At 51.4% G+C, this 27,273-nt stretch overlaps 2 protein-coding genes across 5 annotated transcripts in view; both read left to right on the top strand.

Moving 5' to 3' along the window:
• Window positions 1-263: 263 nt before the first annotated feature.
• Window positions 264-5,397, top strand: ZNF835 (zinc finger protein 835). 2 transcript variants are annotated; one of them, XM_025270299.3, is made up of 3 exons: window positions 264-444; window positions 1,553-1,647; window positions 2,853-5,397. In XM_025270299.3, the coding sequence occupies exons 1-3, from the start codon at window positions 394-396 to the stop codon at window positions 4,474-4,476; spliced, it is 1,770 nt and encodes a 589-aa protein (XP_025126084.3). In that variant the 5' UTR covers window positions 264-393; the 3' UTR covers window positions 4,477-5,397. The 2 variants fall into 2 exon arrangements, with proteins under 2 accessions (XP_025126084.3, XP_044787659.2); XM_044931724.2 differs by having other exon boundaries at window positions 306-444; window positions 1,440-1,647.
• A 1,313-nt stretch (window positions 5,398-6,710) lies between these two features.
• LOC102408184 (zinc finger protein 470) overlaps window positions 6,711-27,273 on the top strand; it is a 51,998-nt gene continuing 31,435 nt past the window's right edge. Inside the window, exons 1-8 of one of the 3 annotated variants that reach the window (XM_045163365.1) lie at window positions 6,711-6,941; window positions 7,360-7,451; window positions 12,168-12,294; window positions 12,380-12,475; window positions 14,529-14,680; window positions 15,358-15,469; window positions 15,799-15,894; window positions 19,548-19,613. In XM_045163365.1, coding sequence (XP_045019300.1) covers window positions 6,734-6,941; window positions 7,360-7,451; window positions 12,168-12,294; window positions 12,380-12,475; window positions 14,529-14,680; window positions 15,358-15,469; window positions 15,799-15,894; window positions 19,548-19,613 — 949 coding nt within the window. In that variant the 5' untranslated portion in view covers window positions 6,711-6,733. The remainder of the gene's footprint in view (window positions 6,942-7,359; window positions 7,452-12,167; window positions 12,295-12,379; window positions 12,476-14,528; window positions 14,681-15,357; window positions 15,470-15,798; window positions 15,895-19,547; window positions 19,614-27,273) is intronic. The other 2 variants (XM_044931695.2, XM_044931697.2) reach the window with 2 other exon arrangements.

Genomic DNA, 27,273 nt, shown 5'->3' with positions numbered 1-27,273 from the left:
GCAAACCACAGTGCTGTGTGACCTGGGGTGACTAACTTCGCCTCTCTGATCCTCAGTCTTTTGAGGCTCTGCGGACTCCGCCCCCCTCCTTGAGGACGCGGAGTCCCGCCCCCATGTGCCGGCCCCGCCCTCCTCGGGCTCTTGGAGAGGCTGTCTTCTTTCCACAGCGTGCCGACGCAGGGCCTTCTGGGAGTTGTAGTTTCGGTGACGCCGGCACGGGGTGGAGGGGGGGGGCCTCAGTCGCTGTGTGGGCGCAGCGCGGCGCCTTCTGGGAGTTGTAGTTCTTGGGAGCCCCAAACGGGCCGCAGCTCTCCCGGCGGGCGTGCACACAGCGGGTCGGCCCGGCGCTTGGACCCGACTGTGGAGTCTGCTGCCTTGCTTCGTGAGGCCTGCATGTCCGCGCCACCGCGGGACGAGGGGCCTCAGGGGGTCCGCGTGGACCAGGTAGGGCCAGAGACTGTGGAGAAACTGACTCGAGCCCGCCACGCTTGGCGGGAGCCGCCCGAGGCCTTCGAAGCTGGTCCCGAGGCGAGGGCGCCGGGGTGTGGTGTGCGCATGCGCGGATGTTGTGCGCGGGTCCCTGTGTGTGTCCGTGTGTTCCCGGTACGTCCTCACCCGCCCCGCGTGCCACTCCAGAAGTTTTTCTGGTGCAGACGTGTATCTGCATGTGTCACCGTGCGTGTGAGCCCGCCTGTCACACCAGAACTTTGTGCCCGTGCACCTGTGCGTGTGACTTCGTGGCACGTGCCTGGCCCTCGCGGCCTTTGCCCGAAAATTCGAGCACTTGGGGACGTCTGTCTTTGTGTGACTTGGAGCATGTGTGGAATGTGTTCTCCTGGTTAGGTGTGAGGTATATAATTCCACAGTTCCTGGGTGTGCACCTGTGTGGGAAGGCTCCGCAGGTGTGTCTGCCAGCCTGGAGCCCGATGGTCTGTGTGTGCCTGAGCGTGCCTGAGTGTGGCGGGCCGTGCCTGGGGTGTTTGTGAGAGACCTCAGGAGCGTGGAGTTGTGTTTGTGTGTGTGCGCGCGCGTGGGGGAGACGCTGCACACCTGTGACTCTGGGCCTGTGTGAAGCTCTGCCCACCGCGTGACTGCATGTGATGGGTGTGCCACGGCGGGTGCTGTCCCAGGCCGGGCCTGCCCGTTGGGCAGCCGCCACGTGTGACTTACCATATGTGTAGCCGTGTGTGTGCGTGGGCAAGCGTGACCGCAGGTGCACTTGGAGTTGTGCACATGTGTGAGATGGCTGGCCTCCTTGTCACCCACAGCACATGGGAGTGTAAAGGCATCCGAGTGCCGAGGGAGGGATGCTGTTAACCGCCTCCTTCCCCCAGTATGGTCGCATGCCACCCCAGTGTGTGTCTGTGGGTGATGTGACTGCCTCTGAGCATGTCTGTGTCTCCCCTTCCGTTGCCTGTTTGTGTACCTGCCCGGCCCAGGTCCAGCCCGCCCTGACTCCACCTACCGTCCCCACACGCACACGGAGGGGACACCCTGTGTCCGGCGTCTGCCCAGGCATCTGCCTTCACATCCCTGCTGCTTTCTTGCACAGACATCAGCTGGACCTACACGGGAGGCACGTGCAGCCCGGACAGGCGCCACAGCCCGGGAGACGTGGATGGGACCCGGTGCTCCCAAACCCACGAGGTGGGTACCACTGCCTGCTCTGGGGACCCCGCCAGGCCCTGCTCAAGCCTGGGGGCTACCGGAGGGGTGACCCCACACTGGGACCGGCCCAGCCTGGGTCCCGCCGGCAGAGCGCTCACCCTGCACAAAGACCCTGCTTCAGCTGCCCTCACCGCATTGTACGAGTCTCCCTGCACTCTGCCCAGGTCACACTTCTCCAGCCCTCGCCCCGCGCCCAGCCCCTTTACTTGTCCTCTGACACCCTGGTTGTGGTCCCAGCTTAGGCCCTTTGCACTTGGCAGTGCTCGCAGGCCAGAATGCTCACGCCATCACTTCCTCAGTGAGGCCTGCACTGGGGGACGAGCCTTCCAGGCAGCTGGAACGGCCGGTGCAAAGGCCCTGTGGCAGGAGCATGCCCAGAGTCATTTGTGGAACAGGGAGGAGGCCTTTGGCTGGAGAAGGGCAAGCTCAGAGCAGGGGAGGGTGGGGTAGAAGCTGAAGTTGGGCAGCTGCTGTGCGGGCCATGGAGAGGAGTGAGGCTTTCATGGAGCCATTGGTGACTTTAAGTGGAGGGGAGAGAGGAAGGGGGAAAAGCTCTGGAGCCCTGGCATCGCCGCTTCCAAGAGCCTCACTGTGGAATAAAGAGCTAATACGTGGCAAGAGCTTAAAGCAGCAGGCCCCAGCCTTTCTGGCACCAGGGACCAGTTTCATGGAAGACAGTTTCCAGGGAGGCTCAGGCCCAGGGGGCAGACACACGACCGTCTGGATCCATGGTCTTTCAGGGAAGGGTGTGTTCAGGGGGTGATGCCATCACCCCCAGGATGGCCCCCGACTCGCCCGCCCACCCCAGGGGTCTGCCCCCAGTGGCGGATACTGACCGCGGTACACACCAGGAGTGAGGGCTTCAGTATACATTTTGCGTGGACGCAGTTGAATCCCTAGCAGCAGGGTTTAGAGACACTTGGTTGCTACACCTGGCGGGTATGGGGGTGCTCTTGGCATCGGAGAGTTGAGTCCCGGGATCCTGTTCACCTGTTGAACAGAACGCACAGGGTGGCCCCAGGACACCGGTCTGACCCAGGCAGCCCTGTAGACAGGCCCCACGCTGACCTTTTCCCAGCCTGAGACCGGTGACAGACCAGTTTAGTTCTCCGTTGTTTTCTTTCTTTCTTTCCTTCCTTCTTTCTCTCTCCCGCTTCTCCTCCCCTACTTTTCCCATAACAAAGATGTGAAATCGAGGCAGCAGCTCGGAAAGCCGGGATGGAAGCACTCCTGGAGGGCGCCGCTCCCCAGAGCTCCAAGTTGGGAGAAACCCCCAAACCCGACGGTGGGTTCAAGGACGGGCCAAAGAAGGCGGAAACCTGTTTGAAGCAGGAGGCCCGCAAGGAAAACCCCACCAGGGACGGGGTGCCCGAGCATGATGAGGTCGCCGCCGGAACCCCCGAGACCAGCTGCAGTCCTCCGACTCCCCAGGCTGACCACCGGCCCCAGAGACGCGGCGCTCCAGGAAAGCGCAGGACCCTGAAGAAGGCAGCCGCCAGCGCGGAGCCGGAGCCGGAGGAGGTGGCGGAGCGAGGGGGCGGTGGCCCCAGCAAGCCGTGGAAGTGTGGGGACTGCGGCAAGGCCTTCAGCTACTGCTCGGCCTTCACGCTGCACCAGAGGACGCACACCGGGGAGAAGCCGTTCCCCTGCGCGGACTGTGGCCGCGCCTTCAGCCAGAGCGCGCACCTGGCGCAGCACCAGCGCGTGCACACGGGCGAGCGGCCCTACGCCTGCGCCGAGTGCGGCAAGGCCTTCAGCCAGGGCTCCTATCTGGCGGCGCACGGGCGTGTGCACACGGGCGAGCGGCCCCACCGCTGCACCGACTGCGGCAAGGCCTTTGCGCGCCCCACGCACCTGGCGCAGCACCGGCGTGTGCACACGGGCGAGCGGCCCTTCGCCTGCAGCCAGTGCGCCAAGGCCTTCCGCAGCCGCTCGTCGCTGCGGGAGCACCAGCGCATCCACACGGGCGAGAAGCCCTTCGCCTGTGCGCGCTGCGACAAGGCCTTCCGCTTCTCCTCGGCGCTGCTCCGCCACCAGCGCACGCACACGGCCCAGCGGCCCTACACGTGCGGCCAGTGCGCCAAGGCCTTCACGCAGGCCGCGCACCTGGCGCAACACCGCGGCGTGCACACGGGTGAGAAGCCCTTCGCCTGCGCTGAGTGCGGCGCGCGCTTCAGCCAGAGCGCCTCGCTCAACGAGCACCGGCGCATCCACACGGGCGAGAAGCCCTTCGCCTGCGCGCAGTGCGGCAAGGCCTTCACGCAGGTGTCGCACCTGAGCCGCCACCGGCGCACGCACACCGGTGAGCGGCCATACGCGTGCGGGGCCTGCGGCCGCGCCTTTAGCAACCGCTCGCACCTTGTGCAGCACCACCTGGCGCACACGGGCGCGCGGCCCTACAAGTGCCCGGAGTGCGGCGCCGCCTTCGGCCACGTGTCCTCCCTGCTCGAACACCAGAAGGTGCACACTGGCGAGAAACCCTTCCGCTGCGGCGACTGCGGCCGCGCCTTCAGCCACGGCTCGTCGCTGACGCTGCACCGGCGGACGCACACGGGCGAGCGGCCCTACGCCTGCCCCGAGTGCGGCAAGGCCTTCAGCAACCGCGCCTACTTGGTCCAGCACCACATCGTGCACACCGGCGAGAAGCCCTACGAGTGCGGCGGATGCGGCAAGGCCTTCAGCTTCTCCTCCGCGCTCATCCAGCACCAGAAGACGCACGCTGTGGGCAAGAAGGCGGGGGCACCGCTCGGCCCCGCGGCCGCCGCTGCATCCACACCCGAGCTCCCGGCGGGAGGAGGAGCCTGCTGACGTGACAGCGGGGAGCCTGCAGAAACCTCGGTGCTGGTGGTGGCTGCTGTTCAGCCTTTCAGTCGCGTCCAACTCTTGGCGACCCCATGGACTGCAGCACGCCAGGCTTCCCTGTCCTTCAGTATCTCCCGGAGGTCGCAGACTCATGTCCATTGAGTCGGTGATGCTGTCTAACCATGTGATCCTCATCCTCTGTACATGGTACAACACATAACCTTGGTGGACCAGCCCAAGCATGAAGGCTGAGATCTACAGGGACCTCCTATAGGTGGGGGCTCACTGAACCTTTACTACCTCGTGCTCAGGCTCTTGGTGCTGGCCAGGAGACACACCACCACCCCGGTGATGCCCTTGGGGAAACCGAGGCTCTGAGAGGCTCCGTGAGGTTCCCTTCTCACTCGAGGCTGATGTCACAGTGCCAGGATCAAGCCCACATCTGCCAGTCTCCCTGGTTCAAAATCATAAAGAGAAGTGTGTGTGTGTGTGTGTGTGTGTGTGTGGTGTGGTCACTCAGTTGTGTCCGACTCTTTGCGACCCCACGGACTGTGGAGCCTGCGAAGCTCCAGTGTCCATGGGAGTCTTCAGGCAGGAATACTGGAGTGGGGTGCCATTTCCTCCTCCAGGGGATCTTCCCAATGACCCAGGGATCAACCCCCGACTCCTGCAGTGCAGGCGGATGCTTTACAACTGAGCTACCAGGGAAGCCCATAAAAAGGTCAGCTAACTCAGATAACGATGAATGTTATGGACAGGATTTTAAAAGATATGGGGAAGTGATTCTGCCTTATACATGAGTTAATTTTAATTTTACGCTAACTAAAATCCTCCAATACTTTGGCCACCTGATGTGAAGAACTGACTCATTGGAAAAGACCCTGATGCTGGGAAAGATTGAAGGCTGGAGGAGAAGGGGACGCCAGAGGATGAGATGGTTGGATGGCATCATGACTCAATGGACATGAGTTTGAGCAAGCTCTGGGAGTTGGTGTTGGACAGGGAAGTCTGGCCTGGTGCACATGGGTTCGCAAAGAGTCTGACATGACTGAGCGACTGAACTGAACTAAAATAGCTTGTTTGTGGCCTATCAAACACGCATGGTACATCTGCTTTAATTAGAAAAGAAAAGGGCGTCTGGACCAGAAGTAAAGCACGTGCTGCCTCCCTTCCTGGGACGCCAGGCTGACACTCCATCAGTAATACTTCATTCCCAGGTGCCAAGGCCAACTGCCGAGGCATTGTGTATGCATGGCGGTCCATTTGTTTTGAAAACTTGAAGAAACATATCCCTGACGTGTTTAACGTTTTGTTCTGACAATACGTAGAACTGTTGAAAACCATGCTTCTCTGGAGCGATTTCTCAGAATGATCTGGGAGGCTGTCTTCTGGGCTGTAGTCCTCAGTTTGACTCAAATAAAACTCTTTTCTATTTTTATTGTACAGTATTCATCGATTATTTTCATTGACAGGGAATTGGTGGTATTTACGAGGCTGGGCAGATCACTCCCAGGGGATGACAAGCGAATGAAAGAAAGGAGCCAACCCAGAGAGAAGTCTGGGGAAAGACTGCTTGGACCCAACGGTCGCTGAGGTCTGGCATTTGGAGGGTAGGGCTGACAGACGAGGGAGGCTCCTTGTAACAGGAGAGGGGACCCGCCTGAGGTCAAGGGGGAATGCAGACCGGACACCGAAGGCACGCTGCTCCTCAGACACCCCATCACAATCACGTCTCGACCCTGCCCAGGCCCAGTATTGCCCGTCTGTTTGCGCGTCCCCCAATTCTGATGGGTGACACCCTGCAAGGACCACGCTACCTACCCTGCCCATCGTATCATTTTCCGATCCACGGCCCCGCCCCTCGCCGCAGGCTCCACCCCCTCTGCAACTGCGCCTGCGCGCTCCAAGGCCGGCACGACTCCCAGAAGCCCTCGGGGTACGCTTCTGTCTCGTGAGGCAGCCTGTATGCCCAGCCAGACCCGCTGCTTGTGGGGGCAGCCGCGGGCCGGAAGGGCCGGGAGCGGCTGACCTGGGGCGGGGCTGACGGGCCCTGGCCTCGCCGCCGCCCGAGCTACCCTTGGCGCCTCCGCGACGCCGGCCGGGACTCCGTTTCCCAGAGGGCGCCGCGGCGGTGGACACGCCCCTTTCCGGCGGCGGCGCGCGGCCCGGCTCCCAACGGGCCCGGCGGGGTGGTGGGCTCGGCTGCAGGGCGCGCGCGGGGCGGGGTGGGGCGGGCCGGCGGCGGGGCGCGCTCGGCGCCGACATGCGGGGGGCGGTGAGCGCGGGCCCCCGCGGGCTGGGGTCGCAGCCGCGGCGAGGCGCCCCCCGCGCCAAGCCCAGGGCGGGCCGAGGCCGGAGCGCGGGGACCCCGGTCGCCTTCGCCCGTCCGGCCCGGGGAAGGCCGCGCTCAAGGAGTGGCCCCACGTCAAAGGGCCGGCGAGGAGCGGCGACCACGGGACCTGAGGACAGAGGTGGGGGTGGCGAGCGGACGGGACGAACCCATCCTGTCAGGGTGAGGGGAGCGTGGGGTCTGGGGCAGAAGGCTTCCCGGGGCCCAGGTGCTGGTGAATGGCATCCCTGGGCTGGGGAGGGGTGGGGCGGGAATCCAAAGCTTGGAAACTCAGCCTGAGAGCGTCGGTCAGGGTCACCCTCACCGGACACCCCTCTGTTTCAGTGCTCCCAGAAACCCGCCTCCGCACCGTGGTTGCCCCTCGTAGGCTAGTGACCTTATTCCGGCAGCCCCTTCAAAATTGGTCCCCGGCCGCTCATGCTGGAGCATTTGATTCTCCACCTGTTGAAGCCGTTTCGTATTTGTAGCCGTCGTTTAAGACGCAGCAGGAAGGAACAGGTGGAGACCTGGCCTCTAGCTGCTTCTTTCTCTTCCCCCAGCTCTGCCTTCCAGGGACACGGCCGCCCTCCGGGAGAGGGGGCCCAAGCAGGAGGCGGCCGGGACAGGAATTGAACGGCAAGCCACGTCCCAGGTGAGGGGGCGTTCCCTCTTCTCCTCTCTGAAAGTCAAGCTTGCTTTTCAGGGCTTAATGACGTTTATTTTCTTTTAGAAGTTTTCAGTGTAAGAGACCTGTCGGGGGAGCTGGTTCCCATTTGCCCACATTCTGGTGAGTGGTGGGCTACAGGGGCAGCCCAGGGCCTCCCTCCCTGCTTCCTCTCCGTGTCTTTCTCTGTTTGTCGGTCACTGAAGGACTGAGTCAGCCCCTCCCTAGAGTAAGGTGCTCCTCAGCACAGACAGGACAGCCCCTTCTGTTGAACCTGGTTTGTCTGATGTTCTCTTTGAGCTAGGCCCTGGAGAGACAGATGGCTGAGCCCTGGCCCCTGCTCCCTGGGAGCTCACAGCCTGTTAGTGGAAAGTCGTGGAAGCATACAGGGTTCTGAATGTGAGTTCTAGCATGGTGAGAGTGGGCTGGAGGAACTCTGGGCGTCTCGGCACCTGTCAGAGAAGGGTAGGGAGGTGATCTCTGAGCCCCATGTTTCCCTTTTCAGTATTTTTCTTTGGCTGTGCTTGGGTCTTCATTGCGGCGTACAGACTTCGTGTAGTTACACTGCAAGGGCTTCTCGTGGTGGCATGCGGGCTCTCTAGTTGCTTAGCTGCCCTGCGGCATGTGGGATCTTTGTTCCCCGACCAGGGATCGAACCTGCGTCTGCTGCATTGCTAGGCGGATTCTTAAGCACTGGATCACCAGGGAAGTCCCAGGCCTCATGTTTTTCAGGAAGAGAAGAGGTTTGGCAGACAGAAGAGGGAAGGGCAGCCCTGGTGTGGTGTGTAAGGCTGTCTTTTTCTGCTTGGTTGTGTTGCTTCTTAAAATGTTGATAAACTGTCTCTGTCCGTTGTGTCTCCTACGTGTCATCGCCAGCTCCTCCATGTATGAGCCAGGTTCCATCGCCCAGTGAGCTCCATCCACATTACCAAAGGCGGCGCTCAGGTCTTGGTCTTTCTTGACTGTTGCTGGCATCTGAGGTCGTTCAGGGTTGGCAGGCTGTCACTGTAAAGGGCTGGGTAGTGAATATTTGGGGCTCCGCAGGCTGTGAGGTCTCTGCTGCAGCTGCTCCCCTCTGCCTTCTAGAAGCAGCCACAGAGCGTTCGTAAGTGATTGGGCGGGGCTGTGTTCCAGTGAAACTTGATTGACAGAAACGGGTAACGGTCACCCCTGAAAGAGCTCACCTGGCCCGCCCCGCTTCCTGACTTCTCCGCTGCCGCAGCTCTTCATCATCCTGACCTGCGGCTGTCACTGGGCCTCCGGGCCCTGTACTTCTCTCTGTTTTTGTCTGCCCGCCTTCCCCTGTTCTCGCCTGTACAGACTAGCCACGCGCCGGCTTCTCCCGGTCCACCTTTCCAGCCCAGTCCTCTCTCTGAGCTCCAGGCCTCCGTGTCCAGCCGTGTGTCCAGTAGGAAGCTCACAGCAAACACATCCAGCCCCAGGCTCCTGGGTTCCTCCCATAAACCAGCCCCTGCCCGCAGCTTGTCTCTGCCCGTCTGCGGCAGCTTCTACCCCAGTTTGTCAGGCCAGAGCTGGCGTCACTCCTTGTCTCCTCTGCTGGCCTCACCTCCCGTGCTTGGTCCGTTGGCAGGTCCTGTCAGCGCTTCTTGCACGTTGTGCCCACTCCAACAGCTGTCACCGCCCCTGCACCCCCGCCGCGGGCCTCACTATCTTACCGTCCGCCGCTTCAGCTCGTGCCCCCTGTGGTCCCCGCCCAGCGCCGCAGCCAGAGAAGTTTGTGCTGTCGAGGTCTGCTCAGACGCTCCTGTGGCTTCCCCTGCTGGGGGCTGAAGGGCCCCCTGCCACCTGGTGCCGCCTCTGACCTGGACCGCACGCCCCCATCACTCACTTTGCCTTCTAGAAGTTGCCGTCTCCTTTTCCTGATTGCGCTGTCTAAAGCTTCAGAGCCTCCCACCCAGATTCCTCACATCCCTCTTCCCTGCTTTACTTGTTAAAGACCCTTAGCGCTTTTCAGCATTCCATGTGCTTAATTTACGTGCTTTTCTCTTGTCTGATTCTCTTACCACAAAGTACGTTTGACACAGGCCGGAGTTTTCAGTAGTTTTGCCCCAGTGCCCGACGCAGCAAATACATGGTGGATGAATGTGTGAACGTAGTCTTTTTAAAGTGCTCTTGGAAGCCAGCGTTTCACTATTTAGTATAGTGTCACAATAATAATTCTTATGCTTAGAATGTGCATTGTCTCTGATTATTGCCTGTGAGTATATTCCCAGAAGTTTTTCTTACCTTGTGGATTAAAGTTCACCAAACTTATATGAAAGCAAAATACTTTAAAAATTATATGTGGGTGGAATAGCAGTATGGCCTCAAAAGCTAGAATTCTAGTTTTTACTTTTTTACTAAAAAAAGTAAATGTCACCAAAATAATTTATTACAAACTTTTCATATGTGCACTTGAAAAATTACCTGAATTGAATTGAACAACAACAAAAAAACCCCTCTTTAATATATTTTTTCTATAAGATATTACTTTGTATTCATCTTTTCCTGTGAAAGCACAGTATTTTTCCGTGAGGATAAGCTTGCTCTGTAGCTTTCCTTTCTTTGTTTTTGAAGTCCATCTCATCTTTATTATGACAGTGCTAAGGCACCGGATCACGTTCTTGTATGAGGTACAGATTCTATAGCTGTGGCTTTCTCAGGGTGTAGTGTGACTCTGTGAAACCCATTTGAAAATCTGCGCACCTGTATGATGGCAAGAGGAATGAGAACAGGACCTGCACATTCTCGCTGTGTGCTCACACGGAGGAGGGGGCTGGGGCGCTCTCTGGGGCCTCTTCTCTAAGGACACTCATCCCATTCATGGGCAGCGGGCGGGTGGTTTCCCACAGTCCCTGTCTCCAAATAATACCTTCACACGGGGTGTTGGGAGCTCAGCATGTGACAGGTAGGGGAACAGAAACATTCAGACAGAGAACTAACCAAAGTCATTAGTTCTGTGCACGAGGAGCCGTCTGTAGAAACTGGGAAAACAGCTTCAGAGGATGGGTACTCACTCTGACATTGGGCCCCTCTGGAATATGGGGTTAGAGAGGTGGGGAAGGGACGTTTCCTATCAAGGAGAACAACGAAGCCAGAAAAACCCAGTTGCCAAGTACAAGAAAATATTTAAACTTGCATTCTTCTCCTTAAGGGCCCCACAAGTTCCAGTTTTACCAAAGACAAAGTAGTGACAGATGCCAGAAAAACAGGCAACATTTTCTCTGGCTCCAGCTTAAAAAGCTACTGTAAAGATGCTGTAGTATATGCATCTGTAGTGTATACAGCATATGCTATATACATATAATTGTATACAGTATAATTGTATACAGTATACAGTATAATTGTATACAGTAATTTGTATACAATTGATATGCTACGTATACTGTATATGTTTTGCTTCATTTAGTAAGGAATATCTGAAAGCTGTTTGAATATTGGGGGAAAAAAAAAGCATAAGGCTTGCCAGCCAAGGAGCAGGAAGACTTAGAATGGAAGATTGGAATCTGCAAAAACCCGTCTTTTAGAACTGGGTCAGAAAAAGTAGCCCCGTCTGAGCACCTGTGCCTTTGAACGCAGTTGAAAATATCTGCCAAAAAATATCTGCATTGAAATGTTTTATTTGTTTCTAAACCACTTTATTGAGGCAAGATTGACACATAGCTGCACATTTTTAATATGTACAACTCAATGAGTATGAGGATAAATATACACCCACAGAACCCTTGTGACCCGTCTTTACACAGTTTGGTTAAAGATGTCTTCAAAGTTTGTGCGAGTTGAGGAACATGTGATTGTACATTGTTCAACAGATACCGAACCTCCAAGGGGCTTTTTGTTTCCAGTAAAACGATACCAGTCTTTAAGTGGAAAGGTGGGGCCTTGGTCAGCATCACCACAGTGTTTATGAAACACCACATTCTGAGTGCCATGCTCTTGACGTGGGTCACATGGGTTTATTTCCCCATTCCTTTTTCTCTTTTTTTTTTCCTCGGAGAGGAAGAAGGACTTGTTATTACCTGCAGGAAGTCGGGAACACTGGGGATTTTTCCCAGAGCGTGTCTCTGTGTCCCCATTCTTGTGCTGATCCAGAACACTTGACTGTCCTCGCAGCAGAAAAGGCTCTGGTACCACTTGTGCATGGGACAACTCAGCCTCCCTTGTTTATTGTTTGAATTGATGTCCTCCTGTATTTTACTTGTGTACCCCCGTCACCTGCACAGAATTGCCACTTCTCCAAGGGTAGGGGCACTCTTTCTCTTTCTCTGAAGTTTATGACTGAATGAGGCCCAATCATTAACTGGATTTCCACATTATCAGACATTACTCTCTACACATAAAATCTCCTACCTATAATGGAGAGGAAGTAATTCTTAGCCCCTATGTTAGTCTGTGAGGGCTGCCACAACAGAATTCCACAGGGTGGGCAGCTTCAGCGACAGAGTGATTTTTCACAGTTCTCGGGGCCAGAAGTCCGAGACCGAGGGGTCAGCAGAGGTGCTTTTCCCCAAGATCTCCCTCTGCTCCCACCACCTGTGGTTTCTTCCTCTTGCGAGAGCAGGGGTCCGTGCGACTTCACGCAGCTCTCGATCACCTCTCTGAAATCCAGCCACATTCGGGGTACAGGGGCTAGGGGGGTGTGTTCTGCGTGTGCACCGGGGGTGTGAGCTCTGGTCCAGCGCGCACGCGGTCGTGTCGCCCCAGAGCCCGCTGACGTTCGGTGACGTGGCAGTGGAGTTCTCCGGGGAGGAGTGGGCCTGGCTGGACTCGGCCCAAAGGAGCCTGCACCGGAGCGTGATGCTGGAGAACTACAGGAACCTGGCCTCGCTGGGTAAGGGCCGGCCGCCGCCCCCGCCCCGCCCGCCACAAGGACCGACCTGTGCGTGACCGCCTGCCCTGTCTTCTTACGCATTTAGGGCTTTGCCTGTCTAAGCCCGAGATGATCTCGTCGTTGGAACAGAGGAAGGAACCCTGGGCTGTGAAGAGGAAGTCGACCAGAGGCAGGCGCCCAGGTGAGCATGGCGGGGGCGGGGACCCACGGCTCCGCGCCCTCGGACGCCTGGGACCATCACCAGTCTGCTGAACCGCCCCGCCCCCGAGGGAAAATCGAGGAATCGAGGCCTGGGCTTTGCACGTTTCCTTTTCCCTGCCTCTCTCCACCTGTGCTCCCCTCCCTCCACACACCACCCTGGTCCGCTCTCTGCACCTCCTGTCTCCAGCTCCTCTGACCTCACTCAGACTTATGCAGTCATCTCTGCTCTTCAAAAGGCTGATGCTGGTGTAGTTCTGTCTTATTTCCCTTTGATGAAATGACTTGCACTCAGGGTCTTCCTCTGACTGATTTTCACTGTGTCAGCTTTGAGTGAGGCCGCAGGTGCTGGCTGGGAAGTCGAGGGTGAGCCCTTAGAGAAGTCCCAGGGGCGAGACGACATGTGCACCGAAGTGCAATAGAAAGGGCTGTCTCACGTGTGACAAGTGTAAATAGGGACTCGAGGAAGAAAAGGTTTCATCCTCAGTTTCACGCCAGGGGAACAAGGCAGGAGCATAGAGCCTCGAGGAGAAAGGCGAGAAGGAGGGGACAGGTAGGTCTGCAGGCGATCTGGGCTGGGCCGTGATCGGTCTGGGATCCAGGGGGACGTGTGTGTGCAGACCGGCCGCGCAGGCAGGCGACTGGCTCTCAGGAGAGGACTCTGATCCTGATCCGATGGGACGTTCTTGCAGATGTTGTGCTGGTGTTTAAACCACGGGGAGTGCAGAGATTTCAGTCACAGCATTATTTCTGGGACATCAGGTTAATCACAAGGACTCAGAAGTACAGATTGCTCATGGTGGGTCCTGTAATAGGAAATGACTACCGTCCCTAAAGAGTTGAGAATCTCGTAAGACCCCTTTGTTCAAACCATACTTCGGAGGAAAGTTTATATCCATAGAACAGTTATCAACTGCATCAACTCCCATGGGTCATCATACTCCCAGGGTCATCGTACACCCAGGAGAACTGGAACGGTGTTTCAGGGGAAAGTCTTCCACTTATCGTCAAACTCGGTGGCTTTCTCTGAGCTGGTTTCCTGAGATAGAACTGGTTTTTTCCCCTTCTGTTGATGCTTTCTCTCTCTCTCTCTCAGCTAGAATCTCTAGCTGAGATTCTACTTGATGTTGAAGACTTGGTACATACAGCCAGGATCTGAACATTGGTTAGTTAGCATCGTAATAATTTTTTTAAAAGTGGGGCTGGTGCACTGGGACGACCTAGAGGGATGGTATGGGGAGGGAGGAGGGAGGAGGGTTCAGGATGGGGAACACATGTATACCTGTGGCGGATTCATTTTGATATTTGGCAAAACTAATACAATTATGTAAAGTTTAAAAAAAAAGTTTACATTATAAATGTAATGTAAACAAGAGGAGCAAGCGAAGAAACCTTTGCTAAATAAAACGGAGAAAGATTCAAAGAGAGACTTAGTAAGCGTTTCCTTCTGTGGCCTCTGCCCGCTCTTTGTTCCGGCCGTGTTTCATCTTAGATTTAAATCTCTGAACTCTCTCATCTCCTGCACTTGGATCTCTTTCTCTGCTGCTAAGTCGCTTCAGTCGTCTCCGACTCTGCGACCCCATGGACGGCAGCCCACCAGGCTCCCCCATCCCTGGGATTTCTCCAGGAAAGAACACTGGAGTGGGTTGCCATTTCCTTCTCCAGTGCATGAAAGGGAAAAGTGAAAGTGAAGTCGCTCAGTCGTGTCTGACTCTAGGGACCCCATGGGCTCCTCCGTCCATGGGATTTTCCAGACAAAAGTACTGGAGTGGGGTGCCGTTGCCTTCTCTCTTTCTCTAGTCTCCTGCCAAAAGTGTAACATGCATCACCCACTCAACATCTAGCTGTGAAAACTCACATTGTGTGTGGTAGTATTAAAGCCACACAAGTTTGGGATCAGAAGGCCAGCAGATTGTGTAGAAAGCTTTCAAACGATATGTATTTTCTGAGAATCTTTTTCCATCTGGTTCCATTTGGGAAAATGTCTTCATACTAACATGTAGTAAAAGAGATACCTTCTTAAAACTATCCTTCAGACTCGCAGACTCTGCTGAAGACCCAGGAGCTACCTTCAGAGAATAACTTCAGTGAAGAGGCGTTGTCCCAGGAAGTGCGCACGGAGAGACCCCCGGAGCGCGCCGTCCTCGGGGAAGGCTGGGCTTCCGCCGCTGTGTGTGAGGGGCAGCCGGTGAGTCGGGCACAGGCAGAAAACTGGCAGGAGGCAGAGTTTGCGGGGTTCCAGAGGCTTCCCTGCTTCAGCAGGACAGGGCAGGTGGGAGACACAGTCTCCTTCACAAAGGAAGGCAGCTTCGGAGAGCGATCTCGTCTACAGCGAGCGTGGGCGGATTTCCATTTGAACCCAGGACTTCTTACACAGTGTTGCCCCCGGAGAGAGCAGCTGCAGTCAGACACACACGAGGCGGACACTGCGTCCCAGCGAGTCGTGTGTGAATCAGGATCGTTCCACATGTCGTGGGTGTGAGAGAGCTTTGAGCAGGATCTCAACCCTTCCTTGTAATCAGAGATTTCTTACCAGAGGAAAACCCTCTACAGGATTAAGTGAACGCCGTGTGTCAGGTGTTGAGGAAGCCTCCGGTGAGCTCTAGAAAGTCCACACGCTGTGGACATTCACTCTCCTCCACCATGTTCTCCATGGAAGAAATAGTTTCCCCGATTTTTCAATCCTCCCCCTGCCACCTCCCCGCAAACTTAAATGACATAACCAGCTCCGTCGTTACATGACGGGGATCACTCAGAACTAGTGAGAATTCCTGGTACCCAGTGCCTCTCATGGCGTGTGGACATGGCCACCCCAGAGCCAGGTCACGAACATGGCTCGATGGAAACGCATGTCTGCCATTGCAGGGCTTGGTGGCCGTCACGGACGTGGCCACAGATGTCTCGCAGCGGCCAGACCCCGCTGGGCAGAGTTTCTGTAGGAGCGTGGTGTGGGCGGACTGCCATCCGGGGACAGGAGGTAAGGCCCTTCCTCTCCCAGACCTGACTCTTCAGGAGCCCCCATGCTCGTTCCTCCGTTGTGAATTGGGGGAGCCGAGCAGGGGGAGCTGCCTTCTAAAGTGTGGGTTGAATTCTTACTCCTGCTTCATAAGAGTGTGATGTTTGCAGAGTTGAAAGTTGAAAGTTTGTAGACAAGAAAGTGGGACAACTTTCTTCATCATAGATACTCTTCACTTTTCTTCCTGGGCCTTGCTGTAGTAAAACACTCTTCCATCCAAGCCAGGGAGCTGGTTGTCCGTCTGAGAATGCCCAGGGTGTGACAGACCTCGTGTCTCTTCCTGTGTGCAGGACGCTGTGTGTCTGAGCCAGACCTGGTCTCTTTGCTGGAGCGCAGGAAGGCGCCCTGGACGGTGGATGGAGAGTTGGTCAGAGCCCCTTCCTCAGGTGAGCCAGGTGGCTGGGCGGAGACGCCCCTGTGGGGCGGGGGGCCTGTTCTTCTGTGGCTTGTTTGATAGCCCTTGTTTCCATCCATGAACACTGTTAAGTCTTTTATCCAAGAACACAGGATGTTTTTCCATTTATCTAGGTCTTCTTCATCTTACTCATCAACATTGGTAGTTTTCAGTTTACAGTCTAGCAGCTTTTTAGGTAATTTTATTCCTAAATAATTTATTCTTTCAGTGCTATATTTCATGGAATTATTTTCATAGTTCCTTTTCAGACTGTTCATTCCTAGTGTATGGAAATACAGCTGATTTTTGTGTGTTGATCCTGTATTCTGCAGTTTTGGTGACTTGATACATTAGCCCTCATACTCTTCTTATGGATCGTGTAGGGTTTTCTATATATGAGATCATATCGTCTACGAATACAGGTTGCAGTCTTCCTGTCTAACTTGGATGCCTTTTATTTCTGTGTCTTCTCGCTCTGGCTGCAACTTCCCAGGCATCCTTGTCTTGTCACTGACCTAAGAAGGAAAGTCCTCAGTGTTTGTGTGGCATTTTTAAGAAGAGCTTTTATTTTCCCTTTTTTAAGATCATCTTTTCCCAGACAGCTGACTCTCCACATCATCTCTCTCCCCAACACAACTTTTATCTCCGTATATTTATTGCAATATAACTGCTTGCACAATTTTTGGTTTTTGCTAAGTGATTTAGCCAAAGGATTTCAGGTATATTCACTCCTTCCTGCAAGTTTATATTTATAGTCTGAGATAAGACCTGTACTTATGAACTTAAGAACATCTTATGTACTTAAGAACATTTGAGGTATGTTAGAGGTAATTAGATATAATGTCAGCACTCACTGTTTTTATAAAAGCAGTCTCTCCAGAATGACAAATTACATCGCAAGGCCCTCTCTGTTAATAAAGGGGCAGAGAGGAATGGAGGGTTCTGTCTGGCTGGTGGCAGCAGACAGGTCGACGTGAAGTGGTTTCTACCTGAGTGCCGGGCTCCCGCCATCAGCAGACTCTGCTGCAGTTAATCAAATGAGACACAGTTGACGGAAACATCATTTCTGGTTGTGCAGGGGCTGCCAGGGTTTCAGGCCCCCTAATGAATACTCGGTGGTAAAGAATCCGCCTGCAATGCAGGAGACAGGGTTTGATTCCTGGGATGGGAAGATCCCCTGGAGTAGAGAATGGCAACCCACTCCAGTAATCGTACCTGGAGAATCCCATGGAGAGAGGAGCCTGGCGAGCCCCAGTCCATGGAGTCGCAAAGAGCCTGACACAACTGGGTGGCTGTACCACAGCAACGAACGTTACAGAAGAGGCTGACCTTCTGTGCTTGGCCTGCTCCTGGACCAGCGTCTGTGGCACGATGACTGCCCCCCCGGCCAGGGGTGAGGGAGCGAGCGTCACAGCCTGCGTTTTAGGTGGTGTGCTGCAGAACAGTTTTCCAGCTCCTCATGCTTCTGACATGTAACTGGTTCCACAGATGTTGAATTTATTTAAACTTTTTCTCTGCACTTCTCCTGGGTTCCTGTTTGAATCTGGTCTGGAATCATCTTGCTGTTCGAGACTGCACTTTCCCGTGTGTCAGAGGTGCACAGTTTACTGGTTTCATCACGGTTTCATTCACCACTGAGAGCACTTGCCCGTCTTTCAGAGGTGCATGGTTTACAGGTTTCATCAGGGTTTCATTCACCAGGGAATTCACTTTTCCATGTGTCAGATGTGTGTGGTTCACTGATTTAATCAGGTTAGTGGTTTCCTCAGGGTTTCATTCACCAGTGAGTGGACGTTCACATGTTTCACAGGTGCATGGTTCACTGGTTTCTTTCGGGTTTCATTCACCAGGGAATTCGCTATTCCGTGTGTCAGAGGTGCGTGCTTTTGCGGCTTCATCATGGTTTCATTCACCTGTGAGTGTACTTTCCCGTCTTTCAGAGGTGCACCGTTTACTGGTTTCCTCAGGGTTTCATCTCCAGTGGGTACACTTTCCCATGTGTCAGAGGTACACGTTTTAGTAATTTCTTTAGGGTTTCATTCAGCAGTGAGTTCACTTTCATGTTTCAGAGGTACATGGTTTATACTTTACATCAGGGTTTCCTTCAGCAGTGAGTTAACTTTCCCGTGTGTCAGAGGTACACGGTTTAGTGGTTTCATCAGGGTTTCATTCAACAGTGAGTGCGCTTTCCTGTCTTTCAGAGCTGCACTGTTTACTGCTTTCCTCAGGGTTTCATGTCCAGTGAGTACACTTTCCCATGGGTCAGAGGTACACGTTTTAGTAATTTCTTTAGGGTTTCATTCACCTGAGAGTTCACTTTCCATCTGTCAGAGGTGCATGGTTTAGTGCTTTCATCAGGGTTTCATTCACCAGTGAGTTCAGTTTCCCCTGTGTCAGAGGTGCACGGTTTAGTGGCTTCATCCACCAGTGAGTTCACTTTCCCGTCTGTCAGAGGTGCATGGTTTACTGGTTTCTTGAGGGTTTCCTTCACGCGTGAGTTCACTTTCCCGTCTTCAACACGTACACAATTTAGTGGTTTCATCAGGGTTTCATTCACCTGTGAGTGTGCTTTCCTGTCTTTCAGAAGTGCACTATTTACTGCTTTCCTCAGGGTTTCATCTCCAGTGAGTACACTTTCCCATGTGTTAGAGGTGCACGTTTTAGTAATTTCTTTAGGGTTTCATTCAACAGTGAGTTCCCTTTTCGTGTGTTTCTGAGGTGCACCTTTTACTGCTTTCCTCAGGGTTTCATGTCCAGTGAGTACACTTTCCCATGTGTCAGAGGTACACGTTTTAGTAATTTCTTTAGGGTTTCATTCACCTGAGAGTTCACTTTCCATCTGTCAGAGGTGCATGGTTTAGTGCTTTCATCAGGGTTTCATTCACCAGTGAGTTCAGTTTCCCCTGTGTCAGAGGTGCACGGTTTAGTGGCTTCATCCACCAGTGAGTTCACTTTCCCGTCTGTCAGAGGTGCATGGTTTACTGGTTTCTTGAGGGTTTCCTTCACGCGTGAGTTCACTTTCCCGTCTTCAACACGTACACAATTTAGTGGTTTCATCAGGGTTTCATTCACCAGTGAGTGTGCTTTCCTGTCTTTCAGAAGTGCACTATTTACTACTTTCCTCAGGGTTTCATCTCCAGTGAGTACACTTTCCCATGTGTTAGAGGTGCACGTTTTAGTAATTTCTTTAGGGTTTCATTCAACAGTGAGTTCCCTTTTCGTGTGTTTCTGAGGTGCACCTTTTACTGCTTTCCTCAGGGTTTCATGTCCAGTGAGTACACTTTCCCATGTGTCAGAGGTACACATTTTAGTAATTTCTTTAGGATTTCATTCACCAGTGAGTTGACTTGCCCGTGTTTCAGAGGTTTTTGGTTTAGTGCTTTAGTCAGGGTTTCATTCACCACTGAGTTCACTTTCTCATGTTTCAGAGGTGCACAGTTTACTGTTTTCATCAGGGTTTCATTCACCAGTGAGTTCACTTCCCCGTGTTTCAGAGGTGCAGGCTGTACTGGTTTCATCAGGGTTTCATTCACCAGGGAATTCACTTTTCCGTGTGTCAGAGGTGTGTGGTTCACTGATTTAATCAGGTTAGTGGTTTCATCAGGGTTTCATTCACCAGTGAGTGTACTTTCCTCTGTTTCACAGGTGCATGGTTCACTGGTTTCTTTACAGTTTCATTCACCAGGGAATTCGCTATTCCGTGTGTCCGAGGTACGTGCTTTTGCGGCTTCATCATGGTTTCATTCACCTGTGAGTGTACTTTCCTGTCTTTTAGAGGTGCACCGTTTACTGGTTCCTCAGGGTTTCATCTCCAGTGAGTACACTTTCCCATGTGTTAGAGGTGCACGTTTTAGTAATTTCTTTAGGGTTTCATTCACCAGTGAGTTCAGTTTCCCCTGTGTCAGAGGTGCACAGTTTAGTGCTTTCTTTAGGGTGTCATTCACCAATGAGTTCACTTTCGTGTGTTTCTGAGGTACACTGTTTACTGGTTTCCTCAGGGTTTCATCTCTAGTGAGTACACTTTCCTATGTGTCAGAGGTACGCATTTATCGTAATTTCTTAGGGTTTCATTCACCAGTGAGTTCACTTTTGCCTGTGTCAGAAGTTCTTGGTTTAGTGGTTTCATCAGGGTTTCATTCACCACTGAGTTCACTGTCTCTTGTTTCAGAGGTGCATGGTTTAGTGGTTTCTTTAGGGTTTCATTCACTAGTGAGTTCACTTTCGTGTGTTTCAGAGGTGCACCATTTACTGGTTTTCCTCTGGGTTTCATCTCCAGGGAGTACACTTGCCCATGTGTCAGAGGTACACATTTATAGTAATTTCTTTAGGGTTTCATTCACTAGTGAGTTCACTCTCCCGTGTTCCGGATGTGCACAGTTTACTGGTTTCATCAGGATTTCATCCACCAGTGAGTTCACTTTACCGTCTGTCAGAAGTGCATGTTTTACTGATTTCTTTAGGGATTCATTCTCCAGAAGGTCACTTTTCCGTGTATCAGAGGTGCATGGTTTAGTGGTTTGATCAGGGTTTCATTCACCAGTGAGTGTGCTTTCCCGTGTTTCAGAGGTGCATGGTTTACTGGTTTCCTCAGGGTTTCATCTCCAGTGAGTACATTTTCCCATGTGTCAGAGGTACACATTTTAGTAATTTCTTTAGGGTTTCCTTCAGCAGTGAGTTCACTTTCCCATGTGTCAGAGGTACACGTTTTAGTAATTTCTTTAGGGTTTCCTTCAGCAGTGAGTGCACTTTCCCATGTGTCACAGGTGCACATTTTAGTGGCTTCATGAGGGTTTCATTCAGCAGAAAGTTCACTTTCCCGTGTGTCAGAGGTGCATGGCTTAATGGTCTCTTTACAGTTTCTTTCACCAGTGAGTTCACTTTCGTGTGTTTCAGAGGTGCACCGTTTACTGGTTTGCTCTGGGTTTCATCTCCAGTGAGTACACTTTCCCATGTGTTGGCGGTACATGTTTTCGTAATTTCTTTACGGTTTCATTCACTAGTGAGTGTACTTTCCCATCTGTCACAGGTGCATGGTTTACTGGTGTTTTAGGGTTTCATTCACCGTGGAATTCACTTTGCCGTCTGTTGGAAGTGTATGTTTTACTGATTTCTTTAGGGATTCATTCACCAGAAGGTCACTTTTCCATGTATCAGAGGTGCATGGTTTAGTGGTTTGATCAGGGTTTCATTCACCAGTGAGTGTGCTTTCCCGTGTTTCAGAGGTGCATGGTTCACTGATTTCTTTAGGGTTTCATTCACCAGGGAATTCCCTTTTCCACGTGTCAGTGGTGCGTGGTTTTGCAGCCTAATCATGGTTTCATTCACCAGTGAGTGTCCTTTCCCGTCTTTCAGAGGTGCATGCTTTACTGTTTTCATCAGGGTTTCATTCACCAGGGAAATCGCTGTTCCGTGTGTCAGAGGTACGTGCTTTTGTGGCTTCATCATGGATTCATTCACCTGTGAGTGTACTTTCCTGTCTTTCAGAGGTGCATGGTTTACTGGTTTCCTCAGGGTTTCATGTCCAGTGGGTACACTTTCCCGTGTGTCAGAGGTACACGATTTAGTAATTTCTTTAGGGTTTCATTCAGCATTGTGTTCACTTTCCCTTGTTCAGAGGTGCATGGCTTAATGATTACTTTACAGTTTTTTTCACCAGTGAGTTCACTTTCACGTGTTTCAGAGGTGCATAGTTTACTGGCTTCATCAGGGTTTCATTCACCAGTGAGTGTCCTTTCCGTGTTTCAGAGATGCACCGTTGAGTGCTTTTTAGGGTTTCCTTCAGCAGTGAGTTCACTTTCCTGTGTTTCAGAGGTTCACGGTTTACTAGTTCCATCAGCGTTTCATTCACCAGTGAGTTCAGTTTCCCCTGTGTCAGCGGGGCCCAGTTTAGTGGTTTCATTCACCCGTGAGTTCACTTTCCCATGTTCCAGAGTACACAGTTTACTGGTTTCATCAGGGTTTCATTCACCTGTGAGTTCACTTTCCTATCTGTCAGAGGTGGATCGTTTACTCGTTTCTATAGGGTTTCATTACCACTGAGGTCACTTTTCCCTGTGTCAGAGGTGCACGGTTTAGTGGTTTCCTCAGGGTTTCATCTCCATTGAGTACACTTTCCCATGGGTTGGAGATAGACGTGTTTGTAATTTCTTTGGGGTTTCATTCACCAGTGAGTTCACTTTCCCGTCTGTCAGAGGTGCATGGTTTACTAGTTTCTTTAGGGTTTCCTTCACCCGTGAGTTCACTTTCCCGTATTCCAGATGTACACAATTTAGTGGTTTCATCAGGATTTCATTTACCAGTGAGTCTGCTTTCCTGTCTTTCAGAGGTGCACCATTTACTGCTTTCCTCAGGGTTTCATCTCCTGTGCGTATACTTTCCCATGTGTCAGAGGTACACGATTTAGTAATTTCTTTAGGGTTTCATTCAGCAGTGAGTTCACTTTCCCGTGTATCAGAGGTGCACTGTTTACTGGCTTCCTCAGTGTTTTATCTCCAGTGAGTACACTTTCCCATGTGTTGGGGGTACACGTTTTAGTAATTTCTTTAGGGTTTCATTCACCTGTGAGTTCAGTTTCCCCTGTGTCAGAGGTGCACGGTTTAGTGCTTTCTTTAGGGTGTCATTCACCAATGAGTTCACTTTCGTGTGTTTCTGTGGTACACCGTTTACTGGTTTCCTCAGGGTTTCATCTCTAGTGAGTACACTTTCCCATGTGTCAGAGGTACGCATTTATAGTAATTTCTTTAGGGTTTCATTCACCAGTGAGTTCACTTTGCCGTCTGTCAGAAGTGCATGTTTTGCTGATTTCTTTAGGGATTCATTCTCCAGAAGGTCACTTTTCCGTGTATCAGAGGTGCATGGTTTAGTGGTTTGATCAGGTTTTCATTCACCAGTGAGTGTGCTTTCCCGTGTTTTAGAGGTGCATGGTTTACAGCGTTCTTTAGGGTTTCATTAAACAGTGAGTTCACTTTCCAGTGTGTCAGAGGTACTTGGCTTAATGGTTTGTTTACAGTTTTTTTCACCAGTGAGTGTCCTTTCTGTGTTCCAGAGGTGCACCGTTTAGTGCTTTCTTTAGGGTTTCATTCAGCAGTGAGTTCACTTTACTGTGTTTCAGAGGTGCATGGTTTACTGGTTTCTTTAGGGTTTCATTCACCAGGGAATTCACTTTTCCATGTTTCAGAGGTGCGTAGTTTTGCGGCCTCATCATGGTTTCATTCACCAGTGAGTATACTTTCCCATCTTTCAGAGGTGCACCGTTTTCTGGTTCCTCATGGTTTCATCTCCAGTGAGTACACTTTCCCATGTGTCAGAGTTTCATGGTTTACTGGTTTCATCAGGGTTTCATTCACCACTGAGTTCACTTTCTCATGTTTCAGAAGTGCACAGTTTACTGCTTTCATCAGGGTTTCATTCACCAGTGAGTTCACTTCCCCGTGTTTCAGAGGTGCATGGTTCACTGGTATCTTTAGGGTCTCATTCACCAGGGAATTCGCTATTCCGTGTGTCAGAGGTGCGTGCTTTGCGGCTTCATCATGGTTTCATTCACCTGTGAGTGTACTTTCCCGTCTTTCAGAGGTGCACCGTTTACTGGTTTCCTCAGGGTTTCAACTCCAGTGAGTACACTTGCCCATGTGTCAGAGGTACACGTTTTAGTAATTTCTTTAGGGTTTCATTCACCTGTGAGTTCACTTTCCATCTGTCAGAGGTGCACAGTTTAGTGGTTTCTTTAGGGTTTCATTCACCAGTGAGTTCGGTTTCCCATGTATAAAAGGTGCACGGTTTAGTGGTTTCTTTAGGGTTTTATGCACCAGAGAGTTCACTTTCCTGGATTTCAGAGGTACATGGTTTACTAGTTTCATCAGGGTTTCATTCACCAGTGAGTTGTTTCCCATCTGTCACAGGTTCATGGTTTACTGGTTTCTTTAGGGTTTCTTTCACCTGTGAATTCACTTTCCCGTCTTCCAAACGTACACAGTTGAGTGGTTTCATCAGGGTTTCATTCACCAGTGAGTGTACTTTGCTGTCTTTCAGAGGTGCACTATTTACCACTTTCCTCAGGGTTTCATCTCCATTGAGTACAGTCTCCCATATGTCAGAGGTGCATGCTTTACTGGTTTCTTTAGGGATTGATTCACCAGTGAGTTCAGTTTCCCATGTGTCAGAGGTACACGTTTTAGTAATTTCTTTAGGGTTTCATTCACCAGTAAGTTCACTTTCCATCTGTCAGAGGTGCATGGTTTAGTGGTTTCCTCAGGGTTTCATTCACCAGAGAGCTCAGTTTCACCTGTGTCAGAGGTGCACGGTTTAGTGGTTTCTTTAGGGTGTCATTCACCAGTGAGTTCACTTTCGCCTGTGTCAGAGGTTCTTGGTTTAGTGGTTTCATCAGGGTTTCATTCACCAGTGAGTTCACTTCCCTGTGTTTCAGAGGTACATGGCTTACTGGTTTCATCAGGGTTTGATTCACTAGGGAATTCACTTTCCATGTGTCAGAGGTGTGTGGTTCACTGATTTAATCAGGTTAGTGGTTTCATCAGGGTTTCATTCACCAGTGAGTGTACTTTCCCATGTTTCACAGGTGCGTGGATCACTGGTTTCTTTATGGTTTCATTTACCTCGGAATTCGCTATTCCGTGTGTCAGAGGTGCGTGCTTTTGGGGCTTCATCATGGTTTCATTCACCTCTGAATGAACTTTCCTGTCTTTCAGAGGTGCATGGTTTACTGGTTCCTCAGGGTTTCATCTCCAGTGAGTACACTTTCCCATGGATCAGAGGTACACGTTTTAGTAATTTCTTAAGGGTTTCATTCAACAGTGAGTTCACGTTCCCGTTTGTCAGAGGTGCACCATTTACTGGTTTCATCAGGGTTTCATTCACCTGTGAATTCACTTTCTCGTTTTTCAGAGGTGCATGGTTTACTGGTTTCTTAGGTTTTCCTTCACCTGTGAGTTCACTTTCCCGTGTTCCAAATGTATACAGTTTAGTGGTTTCATCAGGGTTTCATTCACCAGTGAGTGTGCTTTCTTGTCTTTCAGAGGTGCACCATTTATTGCTTTCCTCTGCGTTTCATCTCTAGTGAGTACACTTTCCCATGTGTGAGAGGTGCACATTTTAGTGGTTTCATGAGGGTTTCATTCAGTAGTGACTTCACTTTCCCGTGTGTCAGAGGTGCATGGCTTAATGGTCTCTTTACAGTTTCTTTCACCAGTGAGTTCATGTTCACCTATTTCAGAGGTGCACAGTTTACTGGTTTCATGAGGATTTTATTCAGCAGTGAGTTCACTTTCCCGTGTGTCAGAGGTGCAAGGCTTAATGGTTCGTTTACAGTTTTTTTCACCAGTGAGTGTCCTTTCCGTGTTCCAAAGGTGCACCGTTTAGTGCTTTCTTTAGGGTTTCATTCAGCAGTGAGTTGACTTTACTGTGTTTCAGAGGTGCATGGTTTACTGGTTTCTTTAGGGTTTCATTCACCAGGGAATTCACTTTTCCATGTTTCAGGGGTTCGTGGTTTTGCGGCTTCATCATGGTTTCATTCACCTGTGAGTGTAGTTTCCTGTCTTTCAGAGGTGCACGGTTTACTGGTTTCCTCAGGGTTTCATGTCCAGTGAGTACACTTTCCCATGTGTCAGAGGTACACGTTTTAGTAATTTCTTTAGGGTTTCATTCACCAGTGAGTTCACTTTCCATCTGTCAGAGGTGCATGGTTTAGTGGTTTCATCAGGGTTTCATTCACCAGAGAGTTCAGTTTCCCCTGTGTCAGAGGTGCACGGTTTAGTGGTTTCTTTAGGGTGTCATTTACCAGTGAGTTCACTTTCGTGTGTTTCTGAGGTGCACTGTTTACTGGTTTCCTCAGAGTTTCATCTCTACTGAGTACAGTTTCCCGTGTGTGAGAGGTACACATTTTAGTGATTTCTTTAGGGTTTCATTCAGCAGTGAGTTCACTTTCGCCTATGTCAGAGGTTCTTGGTTTAGTGCTTTCATCAGGGTTTCTTTCACCACTGAGTTCACTTTCTCATGTTTCAGAAGTGCACAGTTTACTGTTTTCATCAGGGTTTCATTCACCAGTGAGTTCACTTTCCCGTGTGTCAGAGGTGCATGGCTTAATGGTTACTTTACAGATTTTTTCACCAGTGAGTTCACTTTCACATGTTTCAGTGGTACACAGTTTACTTGTTTCATCAGGGTTTCATTCACCAGTGAGTGTCCTTTCCGTGTTTCAGAGGTGCACTGTTTAGTACTTTTTAGGGTTTCATTCAGCAGTGAGTTCACTTTCCCGTGTGTCAGAACTACATGGCTTAATGGTCTCTTTACAGTTTCTTTCACCAGTGAGTTCATGTTCACCTGTTTCAGAGGTGCACAGTTTACTGGTTTCATGAGGGTTTCATACACCAGTGAGTTCACTTTCCTGTCTGTCAGAGGTGGATGGTTTACTGGTTTCTTTAGGGTTTCATTCACCAGTGAGGTCACTTTTCCCTGTGTCAGAGGTGCATGGCTTAGTGGTTTCCTCAGGGTTTCATCTCAAGTGAGTACACTTTCCCATGTGTTGGAGGTACACGTGTTAATAATTTCTTTACGGTTTCATTCACCTGTGAGTTCACTTTCCCGTGTTCCAGACATACACAATATAGTGGTTTCATCAGGGTTTCATTCACTAGTGAGTGTGCTTTCCTGTCTTTCAGAGGTGCACCATTTACTGCTTTCCTCTGGGTTTCATCTCCAGTGAGTTCACTTTCCCATGTGTCAGAGGTGCATGGTTTAGTGGTTTCATCAGGGTTTCATTCAACAGTGAGTGTACCTTCCCATGTTTCAGAGGTGCATCGTTCACAGCTTTCTTTAGAGTTTCATTTACCAGTGAGTTCACTTTCCTGTGTGTCAGATATGCACCGTTTAGTGGTTTTTTATGGTTTCATTCACCAGTGGTTTTCTAGGATTTCATTCATCAGTGAGTTCACTTATCGTGTGACAGAGGGGTATGGTTTAGTGGTTTCTTTAGGGTTTCCTTCACTAGTGAGTTCACTTTCCCATGTTCCAGAGGTGCTTGGTTTACTGATTTCTATAGGGTTTCATTCACCAGGGATTTCACTTTTCGTGTGTCAGAGGTGCGTGGTTTAGTGGTTTTTTACGGTTTCATTCAGCAGTGAGTTCACTTTCCCGTGAGTTAAGGTGCATTATTTAGTGGTTTCATTAGGGTTTCATTCAGCAGTGAGTTCACTTTCCCATGTGTCAGAGGTGCATGGGTTTATGGTCTCTTTACAGTCTCTTTCACCAGGAAGTTCACTTTCCTGTGTTTCAGAGGAGCACCATATACTGGTTTCAGGAGGATTTCATTCACCAGTCATTTCACTTCTCCGTGTTTCAGAGGTACATGGTTTACTGATTT

Source organism: Bubalus bubalis, chromosome 18 (assembly GCF_019923935.1).
Source record: "Bubalus bubalis isolate 160015118507 breed Murrah chromosome 18, NDDB_SH_1, whole genome shotgun sequence".
In the NCBI taxonomy this organism is placed as follows: Eukaryota; Metazoa; Chordata; class Mammalia; order Artiodactyla; family Bovidae; genus Bubalus; species Bubalus bubalis.
This window is presented reverse-complemented; position numbering and strand designations above follow the sequence as displayed.

Excerpts from the sequence above, each read along its gene's own strand:
- ZNF835 (XM_025270299.3), top strand. The coding sequence starts at position 394 with ATGTCCGCGCCACCGCGGGACGAGGGGCCTCAGGGGGTCCGCGTGGAC. Across the intron at positions 445-1,552 it reads AGGGGGTCCGCGTGGACCAG|ACATCAGCTGGACCTACACG; the intron begins GTAGGGCCAGAG and ends TTTCTTGCACAG. Across the intron at positions 1,648-2,852 it reads GGTGCTCCCAAACCCACGAG|ATGTGAAATCGAGGCAGCAG; the intron begins GTGGGTACCACT and ends CCCATAACAAAG.